At 50.2% G+C, this 15,764-nt stretch overlaps 6 protein-coding genes across 6 annotated transcripts; 3 read left to right on the forward strand and 3 right to left on the reverse strand.

The window, feature by feature from the left end:
• Positions 1-585: 585 nt before the first annotated feature.
• On the forward strand, positions 586-2,859 carry NCS54_00359400 (Zn(2)-C6 fungal-type domain-containing protein; the record flags this gene model as incomplete). Its single annotated transcript, XM_053149157.1, has 5 exons — positions 586-776; positions 890-1,078; positions 1,143-1,459; positions 1,509-2,413; positions 2,482-2,859. The coding sequence occupies 5 exons, from the start codon at positions 586-588 to the stop codon at positions 2,857-2,859; spliced, it is 1,980 nt and encodes a 659-aa protein (XP_053005132.1).
• Positions 2,860-3,304: 445 nt separating this feature from the next.
• NCS54_00359500 (Hypothetical protein) lies at positions 3,305-4,384 on the forward strand (the record flags this gene model as incomplete). The annotated part of the gene is made up of 1 exon (XM_053149158.1): positions 3,305-4,384. One exon carries the CDS (start codon positions 3,305-3,307, stop codon positions 4,382-4,384), a length of 1,080 nt encoding a protein of 359 aa, XP_053005133.1.
• A 3,384-nt stretch (positions 4,385-7,768) lies between these two features.
• On the forward strand, positions 7,769-8,656 carry NCS54_00359600 (DUF1115 domain-containing protein; the record flags this gene model as incomplete). The annotated part of the gene is made up of 1 exon (XM_053149159.1): positions 7,769-8,656. One exon carries the CDS (start codon positions 7,769-7,771, stop codon positions 8,654-8,656), a length of 888 nt encoding a protein of 295 aa, XP_053005134.1.
• Positions 8,657-8,972: 316 nt separating this feature from the next.
• NCS54_00359700 (Hypothetical protein) lies at positions 8,973-9,313 on the reverse strand (the record flags this gene model as incomplete). The annotated part of the gene is made up of 3 exons (XM_053149160.1): positions 8,973-9,023; positions 9,076-9,090; positions 9,146-9,313. The coding sequence occupies 3 exons, from the start codon at positions 9,311-9,313 to the stop codon at positions 8,973-8,975; spliced, it is 234 nt and encodes a 77-aa protein (XP_053005135.1).
• Positions 9,314-11,570: 2,257 nt separating this feature from the next.
• NCS54_00359800 (Hypothetical protein) lies at positions 11,571-13,315 on the reverse strand (the record flags this gene model as incomplete). The annotated part of the gene is made up of 3 exons (XM_053149161.1): positions 11,571-11,992; positions 12,053-12,999; positions 13,053-13,315. The coding sequence occupies 3 exons, from the start codon at positions 13,313-13,315 to the stop codon at positions 11,571-11,573; spliced, it is 1,632 nt and encodes a 543-aa protein (XP_053005136.1).
• Positions 13,316-14,746: 1,431 nt separating this feature from the next.
• Positions 14,747-15,121, reverse strand: NCS54_00359900 (Cupin-2 domain-containing protein; the record flags this gene model as incomplete). Its single annotated transcript, XM_053149162.1, has 1 exon — positions 14,747-15,121. The coding sequence occupies one exon, from the start codon at positions 15,119-15,121 to the stop codon at positions 14,747-14,749; it is 375 nt and encodes a 124-aa protein (XP_053005137.1).
• Between the last annotated feature and the right edge of the window lie 643 nt (positions 15,122-15,764).

Genomic DNA, 15,764 nt, shown 5'->3' on the forward strand with positions numbered 1-15,764 from the left:
AGAGTAAAGAGTAGGGGCGAGAGATAAAGCTCAATGGAATAATGCTACGGATGAGAGACTAATATGTGAGAGGAGGTTCAAGACGGACGGACGAAGCGAGCTTTATAACTACAAGTCGCGACAAACCACTTTGGGCCTTTACCCCGGAACCAGCCAGGTTCCGTCTCCCTGTTGGTTAGTATCCTGGGGCATAACGCGGGGAAGGTAGGTCGGGATCGGTCTCGGTGCGCGCTGAGGGCAAATCTGGGGCAAGCCCTGCTTCGTGCATGAGGTGTTCACCCCATGTTCATCATGCTGTCTCGTCCGGAACGACTGGGTTTGCTAGTGCCGGACATCCGCAGGGTTTGCTGTAAGCTGGTCTCGGGCTCTACTGGTTATCTTCTGGGTGTAGATACTGGAAAGAGCCTAGCACGCTCATCCACCTCGGTTACAGCGATACTCCGTACCCACGTTTGAATATTCTCCGTATCCTTCTCCACTCCAAGCATCTTGCAATCAACCCGCTCGATACTACTCAGGGTGAATAGACGATATGCAACCAACCAGCAAGGTCTCGGAACCGCTAACACGCCACGCCTGCGAGCCATGTCGGTAAGTCCAGCTCACCCTGGTGTCATCTCACGACTCTTCCGCTCACTACCAGTGCTGCGCAGCCGGAAGAAGACCAAGTGTACCGCCGAGAGGCCCATCTGCTCTTATTGCCAACGTTTGCGAATTCAATGCTTTTACTTGCCGAGAGCACGCGCTGATGGCAAAGGACGAAAGACCAATAACGTGTAAGTTGTTGCCCTAAAAATCCAGGGCAGCACATAAGCTCATCCACAAATAGTGCCAATACGACAAGAAGGAGTACACGAGTGCAATCAGCAACTGATCTCTCTGGCCACAGGGGTTATGTCGATTATCCTGTCAGCGCTGGGCCCTCGGCTTACCACCAGCTCGAGGCTTGCCATGGCGACACTCTCTCCTCCATCGTACGACCTGACGAGTCCCAGTTGTCAGGCATCCCACCGCAGCAGGATTACCCGCAGGATGATTTCCAGTCTGGGGTCGAATCCCGGAAATTCTCGACATCAAGGTTCTTCCTCCTCCTGATGGCCAAAACAACATTGCATGCAACTGACATCATCTGCACGTGCAAGGCCCGAACCGACTCCAGAGGCGCTCAAGCACTTTGTCGACGTCTATCGTACCAAGCTACACCTTCAGCCTTTGCCTCTATTCAATGTCCAAGGCCTTGAGGAACAGTTAGCAACCGGGCCGCAATTTCTTCTATGGAGCTTCATGGCGCTCACGATGATGTTTTCTACTCATCCATTCTACGAGGGCCAAGAATCAGCTGCAGTCGACTTCTACACTTGTACGGCAGAGGAAAGGATTAAGAGCCTAGCTTCCGAAGGGGTTCTAATACCAGAGCTCACAAAATCCCTGTGTCTTATTGCACTGAAGCATCTCAAAAGTAAGAACTACTCTTCCACAGAGCAATCAAAAACTTATCGGGATTACAGCCCAACAGCTGGCGCGGGCCTGGATGACTACCGGCACTGCTTCACGATTGGAGGCTTTACGGATCCTCTCCTGCGATGCCACCTCTGCTTCTACGGACGACTCAATTTCTAGAGCTCATTGGAGTACCTTTATGCTGGAACGGCTTTTCGTACCCTGGACAACCGACCTCTCTGGCCCCGGAGTTCCTGACTTTCCCGTCAGTGCCCCAACACCACCCCCGCCTTCATTTGTCACCGTGAATGCCACGCCAGGCCGGACACAATCAGGAGAAGCCCCAACAAGGAACGTTCTCAGCAGTGATCCTGGTATCATCGGAGTTCACTTGCGTCTAGTTGGCATCTGGGGCAAGCTCAAGTTGTACTTGTTCCGCTTACGGCAGGGTGCGACCGAGAAGCCATGGGCTCCAGAGTCAATACAATCACAGCTGAACATTGAGCTACTCGAGCACGAGGCCCTGATCGACTCGAAATATTTCCTTTGCAAAGCTTTTTTACCCAACCGAACGATAGCGGAGGTGTCTCGACATCGCGAGTACTGGGATCCGTTCATGGCGAGCCAGATCATTTGGCATTCCATTCACGCTATCCTGAACCACCCTTTTATCCATTTGTTCTTATTGAGGTCTCCCAAGGAGGTCCCACCGTCGTGTCTCTTTCTCCAGCAGAAGGTGGACATGGCATTATTTCACACGGGCTGGCTGTTTCGGGTCCTTCAGTCGTTCATGGACCTGATGGACGTGGTTGATCCAATGGTCACTGAGTTCGTAGCTGCGGCCGCAACTGTACCGTGGCTGTTCCAGTTCTCGAATGATGCAAAGATCGCCCAAAGGGCACGGGACGATTTGCAGAAGTGCGATACTTTTCTCAGTCATGCAGCCGTCACTTGGCCCCATTTCGCTCAAAAGGTAGGCCGTCAATCACGTCTAATTGGAAGATATCCTATTCAACGTCGACCGCTAACATCGACCTTTAGCTCGGCACATTGCGGCAATTGCAGGCTCTAGCTGACGAGAACCGCAGACAACACTCGAATGATGGCACAACGATCAGCTTTCAACCTGCCTGGCTATGGGACCTCTTGGATCCGAGGATTTATTCCTCCTTGACAGGCTCACCGCATCCAAGTTCAGAGCTAGCCTCGCGCAATCTTGACTCGAAGATGTACCTCAAGAGCCACTTCGTCATGCCCTTACATGAGGATCAGGACTCCGGCCAGGACAATCAGCCAGCAAGTTCTGCCATTGACGCCGTTGACTCTCTGTTCGCTATGCCTGGGGACCTTGAGCTTTTCAACATTGAGTCGCTATCACATGACTGTCTCCAAAACGGGCTCTGGGACCAAGGTTACTAGCTTCGTTAATACTACGTTTGTTGTTGTTATCAAGATGCATATTTGTCAACTGAGCTCGCCGCTTATCTCCGATCGAACCAGGGTGCCGGAAGCAGCGAGTGCGGAGTTAGGTGGGTACGGAGAGCCTGTGCGAGCGGATGAGAACCGAGGGTGGGTACGGAACTGCTATTGTTGTTTAGCAGGATGTGTGGATACGGAAAACGACCAGGACTAAAGCCCGGGCTGTGGGTATGGAGAATGACAAGGCGTTGCAGATTTGTGCAGAAAGGAACCGCGGAGAGACGTCGTTATCATGGCCTGCGCAGGTCCTGCCGACTCCGATTACCTTCAATATTTCCTGTTCTTTTTTCCTCTCAGCTGTATTTCTGTCTTACACCTCTTTCAAATCGAACATCTAGAGACCCCGCATCTTCTCTAGGCAAGATAGTCACCCAGTATCATGATCATGACACAAACCAAGCACACCGATAATAACCGCGTTGTCACTGACAGAGGTGGCATCGTCGAAAACATCCACCGCATCCATGTCGCTGTCACGGACTCTCACGGCAACATCCTCTATGCCATCGGCAACTCCTCTAGAATCACGCTAGCTCGCTCAGCGGCGAAGCCAGCTCAAGCCCTCGCCGTTCTTGAGACTGGCGGCTTCAAGAATGCGAGTTTCGACGATATCGACCTTGCCCTTATGTGTGCCTCGCACAACAGCGAGGACAGACACATCGACCGAGCTAGAAGCATGCTAGCGAGGGCGAAAGCCCAGGAAGCCGACTACCGCTGCGGCGGGCATCCCTCGATAAGTCCAGCCGTCAATCAAGCTTGGACTATGATGGGTCTTGATATCACAGGAGGTATCTATAATAACTGCTCTGGAAAACACGCCGGTATGATGGCTGGTGCTATCGCTTTGGGCGCCAGTATCAAAGATTACCACCTCCCGGATCACCCAATGCAAATTCGGGTAAAACAGGTGGTAGAGCAGCTTTGCCCCGACCCCACTCATGTACAGTGGGGCATCGATGGCTGTAATCTCCCTGCTCCTGCATTTCCCCTCCTATACCTCGCGCATATGTATGCTATCTTCGCGAGGGCAGCAGCCTCTACCGAGCAAGAGAAGTCACGCTCCCAGCGGACGAGGGATCTTGCTAGGGTATTCAATGCTATGACGCGTTACCCGGAGTTTGTGGGAGGAAATGGGCGGTTCTGTACGGAGCTGATGGAAGCGTATCAGGGACAGTTGATCGGTAAGGTTGGGGCAGATGGCTGCTATGGGGTTGGCATACGCGAGTCTGAGCAGACGAGACGCTTGGGGGCAAAGGGATCGATGGGTATTTCCGTCAAGGTCGACGACGGCAACCTCGAGATTTTGTACGCTGTGGTGGCTGAGGTGCTAGAACAACTCAATATTGGAACAGAAGAAACGAGAAAAGGGCTGGAACACTGGCATCACTTCGAGAGAAAGAACACAATGGGTGTTGTTATAGGGTCTATCGCTTTCGATTTTCAGCTACGCGCTGTGGGCAAATAGATAGTCATACCGAAAATAGGCGGTAACAGTTTTAGGATACCTGTTGCCTACGACAGGGTTTCGCTTCCAATTTCGCCTGACAATTATTGTCGGATTGGACCCTGTATGATAGCTCTAACCTTCCATTTTTATCTTAAAGGTACCTTCACCCTGACAATGGGGGAGCCAATCTGGTCCACCTCAATCAGGCGGGTTGGAAGCTCAAAAGATTGGTCGTCTTGTTGCTTTCGAAGGCCACCCCTTTGGTGGTGGCCAATGCCCGTGAGACATTCCGCAATCCATGGGTCGATACGCTCTCTGACCATCCACTCCAGGTCTTCGTCCAAGGTATCTGGTGTGAGTCCTATAAGTGCCAGCCTGATGTAAAGTATCCCTCCATATCATATCATGAGTACGGACTCCTTTGAGTTATTGGAAAGTTCATGTAGGTGCCTGATTCTCGCAAGCCTTTGAGATCCAGGCTCACAGACCTGATCTTGTAGCCGGGCCTCAGTTCATGCCAATGTACAGCGTGCATGTGTCAGAAGGCCCTAGCCGTGAGATGGAGTCATTTCTGCCATTTTCAAGTTTTGCGAGGTAACGTGTATAAAATATCCGGCAGAGAAAACAGCCTGTGGCTGCTAAAGCTTCGAGAGCGATGATAGACTCATGATGTTGTATGGATAAACCATTTGCTGAGCTTTGCGGCCACTCCCTGCCATTCCAGGGTATTTAACGGCACTTGAGGCATCTCCATTCCACAGTTTGCAAGGGGTTCTCGCCGCGGGTCATTTTCATTTTCGCAGTGAAAGATTGCAGGATTTGATTGACCATCGAGACTCAAAACCCTTGCTTCGTCATAATAGGCTGACAGGAACAGGGGGCTGGGGTAATGCATGCATTTGCAACTCAGCTGTCGGATATAATAAGGGGCATTCCGTCTATGAGTTTTGCGACAGCTGAATTACCGAGTCGGAATGGGGCGATAAGCGACATGGTCAACCAGGAACGATATTTCCCTTTGTTCATGTTCTGAATAGCCTCAACAGCTCCTGTTGCATCTAACAATTCTAGAACCGGAGAAGGGCAGAAAAGTCGTAAATAAAGACGTAATCTAATATGGTACAGACTTCCCTAGAATCGTTACAAAATTACGCATAGGCAACACGCGCACGCAACCATCGCCGCCTCATCACCTTCCGGGTTCCCAAAAGCCAGCCGCATCCTATCCCACACTCTTAAATACGACACAATAGCCACAAGCTCCCAACTGTCTCCAAAATTTGCCCTCGACCCTATCTCTGTCATCGCAAAACGCGGAGGCTTGTCGCTGCCAACATTGAGAGCTCCCGTTGCTAGCACCAAGCCGGGCTCGGCAGGCTGCACCAGTTCCCAGCCCGATTCGCCTTTTCGCCACTCAAAGTGGCCAATTTGGGGAATCGAAAATTGATGCACCGCCTTCTGATCGCCTTGTACGCTGTAGCTGATTCTGAACTCGCAGAAGTCGTGGAGCGTGGCGTTGGCGTATCCTCTAAAATGCTTGATCGTGGCCAGACGTCGACTTTGGCCCGAGAGAAGATATAAAGTGGATTCCTCCGCATCCCAATCCATCGATCCCCTTGAGGAATTATATTCGCAAACGATTGATAAAGGTGAAGAGCCACTGTCTCCTCGGATGTTGAACTTGATTTTTGATTCGTCTTGAGGGCGAATTGTGAAAGTGCTGGGGAACACGATGCCATCTTTGCCCGGTATTGTGGATAGAGCCACGGTATCTAAGACTTCTTCGGGTTGGCCCATGTTTAGTATTTGGTCTAGAAAGCGGTTTTAGAGGTTGCGATAATGGCGGTGTCTCCTATCAATCGCTTGGCTGTTATCCGTCGGATACGGGCCAGATCTTATAGCCGTTAGATTATGAGACGGTGAAAAAGCCTCAGCTGAAGCAAGGCGCAATCGAGCTGAATCAAATGCGCCTTTTGATAGGATATTTTGAAGCCACTTGTTGAAATGATTTCCTTTCCCGAGCCCACGTGCACATTCAACAGGCTCTCGTAAGTTGATGCAGGATTTACACAGTCTTGGCACCCCACATCAGCTCGTAATTCTTTAAGAGTGCGGAGTACTATTATCTGGACTCACACGTGTTGCTATTGGTAATACTACTATTCAAATAGCTTGTCAAGAGTATCTGCTGGTAAATGCTCGCATGTCTATTTACCCAAAAGTCAACCCATGGCACCAATCGCACACTCAGGCACCCCCGAAGTCTTAGCAGGAATCCCCATCGTTGTCCAAGCCACATGGCCATCCTCAGAGAAGCAGTCTTCCTTGACTTAACACCAAGATCGGACAGTGCTCTACCTAGAATAATGCCATCGTCTCGCGACGGATCCAAGTAGCCAGTCTGGATATACACCCGAGGACAAGAAGCCGCTGCCTTGTGGGCATCCTCGCATTTTGCGATGGCATTCAAGGGGAAAATCATGGTGAGCGATAGTCAGGGTTTAAGTCTCGGAGGCATTGTTGAATTCCTTCGCTCGTGATTCCCTCTGCAATAGCATTTTCTTTTCTCGACTTCCACGAACCCTTGTATTTCTCGGGGATAATAACTGCCACGGCCACGACGGGCGTGTTGATAAAGCACCCGTGAGCGGCTTGGACGGCTTCTCGTAGTCACGCCTGCCGTCACCGAAAACATGAACCCCCAACATAGGTAGTAGCAGTAATGGCTGCACCTGCACTACAACCGCCCAATACAAAGCCTCCACCAGGGCCATCGAGCTTTGCACCAAAATCATTCTTAGCAACCTTGTAAAGGTGGACTAGGACTTCCCAAGAGCCATGCATAACGCTGGGGAGGGGGTGTTCGGGGCGAGCGTATAACTGGGCAAGGCAACGACAGCCCCGTAGGCCTTGGCCCAATCAATGCCTCAGGCTCAATGGCGACGATAGTACTCGTAGGTATAAAGTCTTCCTCTGGGAAATCTTCAAGACCTTATTTTAGAAAAAAACCCCACCCCTCATTGGCGATACACGGTATCCGTCGTCTCACGCCAGCGTGCAAGCTTTTCTAAAGGATAACAAAGGCTACAGCGTGTGAAGTCATTACAAGTTCCAAGTTTATATGCTATCTCTCTAATCCCTTGGTTATCTATCCATTTATATAACGCAGCAAAGACACGAACATTATACTTAATTTTTCATTCTTGACCTAGAGATGAAGAGTCGGGTCTTGCTGAATTGTAGTCGTCTGCCACCGCCTCGCATATCACGTGATGGTCTCTTTTTTCTCACTTTTTGAGCCAATTATGAGATTTAGCACCGAAGTAGAACTCATCCAAAGCCTCTCTACCTCATCTCTGCTCTTAATACCCGTCCCCCGAGCCGATTGCGCTTAAATCGATAATGCCAGCCGAAGAAAATGGACCGGGCGTCTTACCCAAAGACCTCATGGTCCTCCAACTGGGTCAGATCGATCTCCTGATGGCTATGTACGAATCGGACAACGCTATTTCGACCGATGCCTCATCCTCAACTCTGCTTGAGATGCTACGGGACTGGTGCGAGAATGACGGGGAGATGCCCAAATTCACTCAATCAAGCATAAATATGCTTCTCACTCTCGAGATTTCTGAAGAGAGCCAGACAAAATCTCTGCAACTACACTTGTCCGTCCCTCTGGTTGATCGAGGAGAGATCACAGCAGATGAGCCACCACCAGTGAAAACAAGGATACAACAACCAGATTGGATGAGCAAGGGCGAAGTCGCTAGTCTGACTGCCGAGATCCCCAATGAAGACATATTGACCGTCATTGAATACGTCAAGGACGCAGCGTCTCAACATTTGTCATCACAAACGCAAGCAAACGATGATACACTAAGTACGGACAAGTCAACGGTTCGCGTATGGTTTTACTTCCCCTCAATCAGCACCCGAGCGAAGCGAGACGACCTCGTCAATTACGCTCCCACATACGGCCTCACCGGGTTCCTTCTCGCTGGAAAGCCCGGTATTCTATGCCTCGAAGGCGGTTCCCAAGCCATCGATGACTTTATGAAGTTCATCAAGACGGAGAGTTGGGGTGATATTCCAGCACATCACAAGAAGGTCAGCGAGCGCTATCGAGAAGATGGCCCAGACGTGAAGCGAGCGTTTGTCGACATGCAGGAGATTACGGATACGGTTGGGGAAAAGAGAGGAGAGAGGGCGAACCGCAGCGACATGAGAGCTATCGAGGCCTGGCTAAATGAGAGGGGAGTCGGTGAAGCATTTGCAAAGGTTGTCATGTAGCAATGTATAACGGGAGGTTGGTTGACCAACAAAGACCTTGTAGTACGGCAACGCAGTCATCTCAAAAAGATATCCCGGGTCAGTGTCTCGGTTACAGCGACGAAATGGTTTCAATGTTCGAGACAAGGAATGAATCTCGTATTAGAAAACTGCCCGGTGGCCAGTAACTGGGGGCTAGAAAGATGGAGTGAATGAAACATGCTGGTCGATAGAACGTTGGGTATACGCCTCTAGCCCTCCCAGCACCACGAGGTGAAGTCTGAGCGTTGAAGCAAAGATCACCGCCTATCCGCACAGCAGCCAGTATCCTCAAATACTAAAAGCTTCCATCTACTTCTCCTCGCCGGCAGCAAGTCCAGCACTCGCCCTGTCACAATGTTAGTAAATTCACCTGTCACGAATACATGAGACCGTCGTACCTGCTGGCTCGCGTACTGTGATACTGTTAGCACGGCTCAATACCAAGATGGTTTTAGATATGTCACTTACCCAGGCCTCAGGGCACTGGGACTCCTCAATCCAACAAACCCGCAAGCAAATGTCCGGGTTGTGGATCTGTGCACTCCTCTTGGCCATCTCGTTGGTCTTGTCGGAGATCTGGGGCATGGCGAGAATGCCGTGGGCGAGGGTGAGGAGAGCGACAGCGGAGAACTTCATGTTGATGAATTGGATGGTTTTTTGATGGAAGGGCTTTGAGTGTGGTAATTGTTGTGGGGATTGATGTTCGAAGTGAGCCTATTGGTTGATGATGATGCCAGACTAATGGCCAGATGGTCGAATTTATACAAGTTCCTCCCTCTTGCCTCCTGTTGTTTCCTCTGTTGATCTCATCTCTCAGTGGGGATACCCCGTGGGGTGTGTTCACAAGGGAGGATATTCGCATGCATAGATGGAGACAATTCGGGCTGGTCTGTGTAAGAATTATTCTCACCTCACATTCCGAATTAGGCACTACCCAGGGGGTTAGGTAAGTGACACACGCAACCCCTCTCTTTATTAGAGAGGGGGCGTCAAAACCTAGAACTCTGTCACTCCTGTAGCCACTGTCAACCTGTAGAAAATTAGCTATCAGACAAAAATAAGCGATCAAAAAAGAATAAGCTTTAGGCCCACTTTTAGAATGAATATTTTACAGGGTTATTTTTGTCAAGCAGCTAATTTTATATGGGTTGACAGTGGTTACAGGAGCGACGGAGTTCTAGGTTTTGACGCCCCCTCTCTAATAAAGAGAGGGGTTGCGTACATCACCTAATCCCCTGGGTATATGGCGTCCGCAGCCAGAGCATCCATCAATGGGAAAGTAAGACGACGATCCATTGTGCATATAATGATTACAGCAACAATTATATCAGTTTCCTTAGCTGTTCAAACCTAAAACACGGCATCATCTAATGATAGTGTCCAAGGATTTACTCAACCCCAAGTCCAAATAAGTCCCAAGGATTCAACCCCTGATTCTTTCGTTTTTGGTTCACAGGATCTGCTCTTGAAGATCCAGCAGTACTAACAAGAATACTACCTAACACAAGATTAGCATCAGGCCTAGTTGCACACCGATGGCTGATTGATTCATCTGGACTTCATCCTATGGAGCTGCAAGATCTCGGGAGATCGTACCATGGTGGCCCACAGTTCAGCTCCCCCATACGGAATTTGCGAGACACTTGTTCAAAAGTCCGTCAATACCCTAAACGATCCCTCATCTTCTCTCTGCAGCGAGGGCGGGATTGGCGCAAGTGAGCGAGGCGGGGCGGTGAGACGCCACAGGGTCTTGTTGTCTCACCTCACCTCACAACAATTCGTGATATAACGTCAGACCCCCCACAACCGACCACCTTTTTTGTTACGGTTGTGCCGTCTTAGGGCGCGGCTGATTTGCCGGCGCCTATAGGGTAGCTTCCGTGATATACTGCGTTAGGCAGTCATGACCTCGATGGATCGAGGTCATAGGTGACCTTTTGGTCAAGTGACCAATTGGTCTTGCTACCCTGCAGCCACTGCCTGGCTGCCGCGTAACAAACTTTTAAAATTTCTAATTAATTTAAGACTTAAAAGTAATAAATAAGATCCTCTTTATTATATTAAGTAATTCTTCCTATAATTTTATATATTGATTATATAGTTATAGCTATTTTTGTTAATTATTTAGAGAAATAACTTTTTAGTGTAAAAAAGTGGTCGGTTGTGGGGGGTCCGACGTTATGGAACACATGATGGAGCAGGTGGATTTGTCTTCAATGTGGACGGCAAAATGACACAGATTCCGTCCTTCAGCACTTGGCATTCCGATATTGCCACCCCGAGGTCCCGAATACGATGCTTACGAGGTTGACAAGTGTTCTCGTCCACGGCCCTTGGCTTTCCGTTTTGTATCGGGGCTCACTTGCATTAGAGCAAAGTATCTCGTGCGTAACGATATGATTGGACGCTCAGGGCCAATGCGATGCTGCTAAAGACAGACCTCCTAGCCATCTAAAGGAGGAGAGGGCCCGATGCCCCGACAGGTGAGCACATTATTAGTCCCCGTTGATCTTCAATTGGGGGCGACTTCCGTCCTGAGACAAGCTCCCGTAGCTCTCCCGCTCATATCTCACTCAGAAAGGGTATGATTAACACGACCCTTATAACACGCACAACAAAAGGGCTGCTCATCCCTCTTGGCATAGGTGCCTATTCAGCTGTCGTGTTTTCGCAGGGAGATTTGAGCCGCTGACACTAGTGTATGAGTCAGAATTCCTCGTCGCGATTCCTCTTTCCGCCTTCTCACTGTCCTTGGTACCTTCGGTACTAATCTATCAATGTGTCCTTTTGTGGCGAGGGGATGACGCCGATTGGAGGGAGATAACTGCTAGTTTTACTTCAAGAGCGATTGTTTCTAAGTTCCAAGTGTTCCTCCATGAGAGTAGCTCAGAATCTACCACTCAGCCGTGGATCTTCCTCTCGACCCTGAAGGCACAGCATATCCCAGTTTCGACTTTTCAAACTTGAATGCAGGCGCCAAGATTGTAATGTCCTCTTCAAGACCCCACTCCTTCCCAGGTATGCTCCAAAAGTACTCGGGATGCTTCAGCAGATCCGGTCTGGCCTTGTGCATCGCAGCATGTGTCTTGAACAACAAGACCTGCATGTCGTCGGTGTGGCGAGCCGAGAAGTCTTCGTTGCGCTCCAGGAGCCCCTTTGCCTGCGCCTCGTCGTATTGGCCAAGTCTATAGTACCAGATGTTATACTGTGTCAAACTGACGTCTATGTCAAAGGTGGCGTCGTCCTTTGTGCGCTGCAGTAGAGCTTGGAGGATTGCAATTGCACCAACAAGCCCAGTTTGATAGTCCGAGTTTGCTACAGTACCCTGTTAGCACTTTTTGCCACTTTCTCGCTTGATGTAACGACAGTACTTACGCAAAAGCGGAACGACCGGCTCATTGAGACCGAGGAATTGCCCCTGTAGCCAGGAGATGCCAACAAGGCAGTCGCTGATCTGCTGCCATCCAGACCGATGACTCAAAGGACCCTTGAATCCATAGCAGTTCTCCCGCACGTATATCAGTCTATCGTTCACCTTGCGGAGACTTTCAGAGTCAAATCCAAGCCGCGCCAATGCTCCAGGGCGATATCCGTCAACCAACACATCAGCGCCTTTGATAAGCTCTGAAAAGACCCTCTTCCCCTCCTCGCTCTTGAGATTGATATCGGTGTCTCGTTTCCCAGTGCTGAGGTCCACCCACAGTGGTGAGATGTCGGGAAGGTCTTTGCTTGTCACCTTGATGACATCCGCACCAAGGACAGCAAGGATCTTGGAAATGACGGGCGCAGCGATAACTCGCGAGAAGTCGATGACGCGAATGCCGGCCAGTGGCTTGAAACCCGAGGCTTCTGGGCCCTCGCTCTCGTTTGCTGGCCACTGGCTCTTCGGTGCAGGAATAGACCTGGTATTCCATAGTGGCTCAGCGCCTATAATCTTGCCCTGCTCCGTTTCAAAGAACTCTTCCGGGGTGAGACAAGTCACGCCAGCTTGTTTAAACTCGTCATTGGCCCGCTTCTCAAGGACCTCTGCATCGTACTGCGCTACCTTGTCGGCGTAAATCTTGATGGCTTCCTCTCTGGAAATATCCTGCTCCTCGACGCCAAGCATTTTCATCGTCGGGCCCGCATTCATTGATCCATGGAGGTGGTAGAAACGGCCGTCTTTGGTCTTGTAGACATTCGTGGATTGCTGGTGGATAGGCTTCTGGTTGTCGTATAAATCCCCTTTCTTGATTTCCGCCATCAACTGGGGGTTCTGAAGAAACATTTTTCCGTTGATGGTTGGAAGCATGACCGACTCCAAGAACAGTGTTGCAAGGTCACTCACACATCGTCAGCAAATCATCTCGTCTAGTCTCCCACGCCGTAAACTCACGTATTGACCTCGATATCCTGATAATCGATCCCATATCGATCTGCTGCTATAGCACTAGCTGCAGCCGCAACGAGAGCTGTCAGCGAAGACGCAGACTCGGTTATCTTGCACGGCGTAGGAACAAAAGGCTTCGGATCGTCGCCAGTGAAAGTAATCTTTTCCGCCGCTTCCGCGAAAGAGGGCGGCAAGGCAAGCCGCGAGTCGCCCAGAAGATGCTCGCGTAGGATGCGATAGCTTTCGTCCTGTACAGAATAAGTACCCATGGTTAGTTGAATTCCGAGATAGTGTCTTCCGATTATCTGATCCGAAATGTTGATACATAAAGTTGCGGTGTCCTCCTCGGCATCACGCGATATCCACTTGCGTCGTAGCAGTCATCGTCAGCCAGACTAAGCCGTTTGAAGAGGAGTAAGCCGTAATACGAAACGGGGGCAGCCGGAGCTATGTGTGAGATGCATCTCTAGTGCTTCAACATCCTTGGTTGTCAAGGATGCATTGGCCGCTCACGGTCCTCAATGTGATGTCATAGTTAAGAGGCTGGTCCTCGAGGGATAGAGGACGCCTTTGCAACCAAGTCCTAACTTGAGAATATCCTACTATAGTCACTATTTAGATCGAAATGCGATGTTCATTTCCAGTTTTTGGGTGTAGACCTCACAGACAGGGCGGTATTTGTACTGAGCTCGGCCCGTCGCAGGGTGGGATCGGTCCACTAAAGCCCCAACTCCGAAATCGACAGTTGGCAAAGAACCCTTGTTGAGCAAAAATCTCAGAGAATATAGATACGTCCAATTGACTTCATCCATCTCCTGAATTTGCGAGACCTGATGGGATAGTCGCAAGTGGGAAGATGAAGAACGCAATTGCTGGGCGAACCGCCAATCGCGAGGGCAGACTTTGGGGCTCATTGATTGGCTGGATCAATAAAAGTCCGTCTAAGAACAGCCAAGAGAGCCAAGAGGAACCCCTTCCACATATCTGAGTTCGTCCACTTCCTCTCCTTGAAAAACACTCAGATCTTTCAAAAAGCAAACCATCACTCCCAACACAGCGTCAATGCCGTCAAACCCCCTTTTTCCAGTCATTTCCAAGCTCTCACGTGCTTACTAATGCCGTAGAGCCACGTAATTGGCTCCACACGCTGGCGTCTCGCCCGACAGCTCGCGACGGCCCTTTGCACTGTCAACCACCTGCAAAGCGTCACGATAACTACCCAAGCATAGGTCTATAGCTCAAATGTTCGCAGCTTATTGTCACCAACAGGCCCAGTCCGTTGGCGTAGCGGCTTAAGCCCTTGCCCGGCCTCTCGATGACCCTTCAGGCTTTTCCAGTAGGCGAGACAGGTGCTAGTGGAGACGTCTTCGGACTACTTTTTGCATAATTTTGGTATTTTTATTGAAATGCCCATATTGCGAGAGGGCGATTGCTCTCTCTTCCCCCCCCTCTCATGGTTGGCATGTTGTCAATCATCGTGCAAGTAGAAAGATATCACCATGCCACGACCATGGTGTTGCGGCTGTGTTTTGCGACATGATAAGCACGAAATGGTATTATCTGGCTTAGAGAAATAATACTTCCGCACCATCGGACGATACCTTCTCTCCCGGACGTCCTGTCGCACCCTATATCGTGAATTCGATGGTATTACAATGCCCAAGTACCCATAAGCGCCTCGTAAACAGCCATGCACAACCTCAACTATCCGCCCTCGCATCCTGCACCTGCTTCGTCCTCTCAGAGTTGGTCTGATCTCCTGTGTTCACAGTACTCTCATGCTCAATCATCATAATTGTCGCATTCTCGGCAACAGGTCGATGCTGAACACCCTTTGGGACCACAAACATGTCTCCTTCGTTCATCAACACGGGATCCTGGCCCTCAATCTCCATCTTGAGCTTTCCAGAGAGGAGGTAAAAGACCTCTTCGGAGTCGGGATGTGAATGCCATATGAATTCGCCGTCAATCTTGGCAACTTTGACGTGGTGATCGTTGATGGCGGCGACGAGGCGAGGTGACCATTTTTCGGTGAAGGAGGCAAGGACGCCTGGGACAGAAGTTGCTTGCAACATTGTGCTTGTTTTTGATTGAGATGGATTAAGAAATGAAAGAACTTGAGAGATGATGCAATATTGAATGGCTTGAACTCACATCTCTTTGAAGCTCTTATAAGAGAGCGAACATGTGGGTCATTTTGGCTCATGTCATTGGTAAGGCGCAAGGGCGCGCGCTGACGATGTTGGTGGAGAGCCCCAGTCGCCCATGATTAATCCCACCCTTTTTACTGGCCTGGACATTCTTACCTTAGCACCTCTTGCATCGTCATTCATATTATGATTCCAGTTGCATTTTACCCTTGTATAAACCGCAGTGGCCACATCAGGATTCGAACCCGAGGTCTTCGCACTAGCAATCTTCGCGATTCGAACCCATGACCTTCAAGAATCCCTAAGCTTTGTGACTCGAACCCGTGACCTCCGTCTTCACTCTTCACGCGACTACAGGGTAGCCACTTCGCTTCGCACCCTCACAACATGTGAATGGGAACCATCCGAGGCCGTCGTCCGCAGCAGCTCCCCACAAAACGCCACGGCAAGTCAGTTCAGCCAACGTTGGGACTCACTCAAATGACGATAAGCCTCCTCAAGACCCTTCCGTTCTAGAGCTGCGAGATAGCGCTCTGCAGCTCCTGACTCGGTTCCAACATGGCCCAAT

The sequence above is a fragment of the Fusarium falciforme genome, chromosome 3 (assembly GCF_026873545.1).
Source record: "Fusarium falciforme chromosome 3, complete sequence".
Taxonomy (NCBI): Eukaryota; Fungi; Ascomycota; class Sordariomycetes; order Hypocreales; family Nectriaceae; genus Fusarium; species Fusarium falciforme.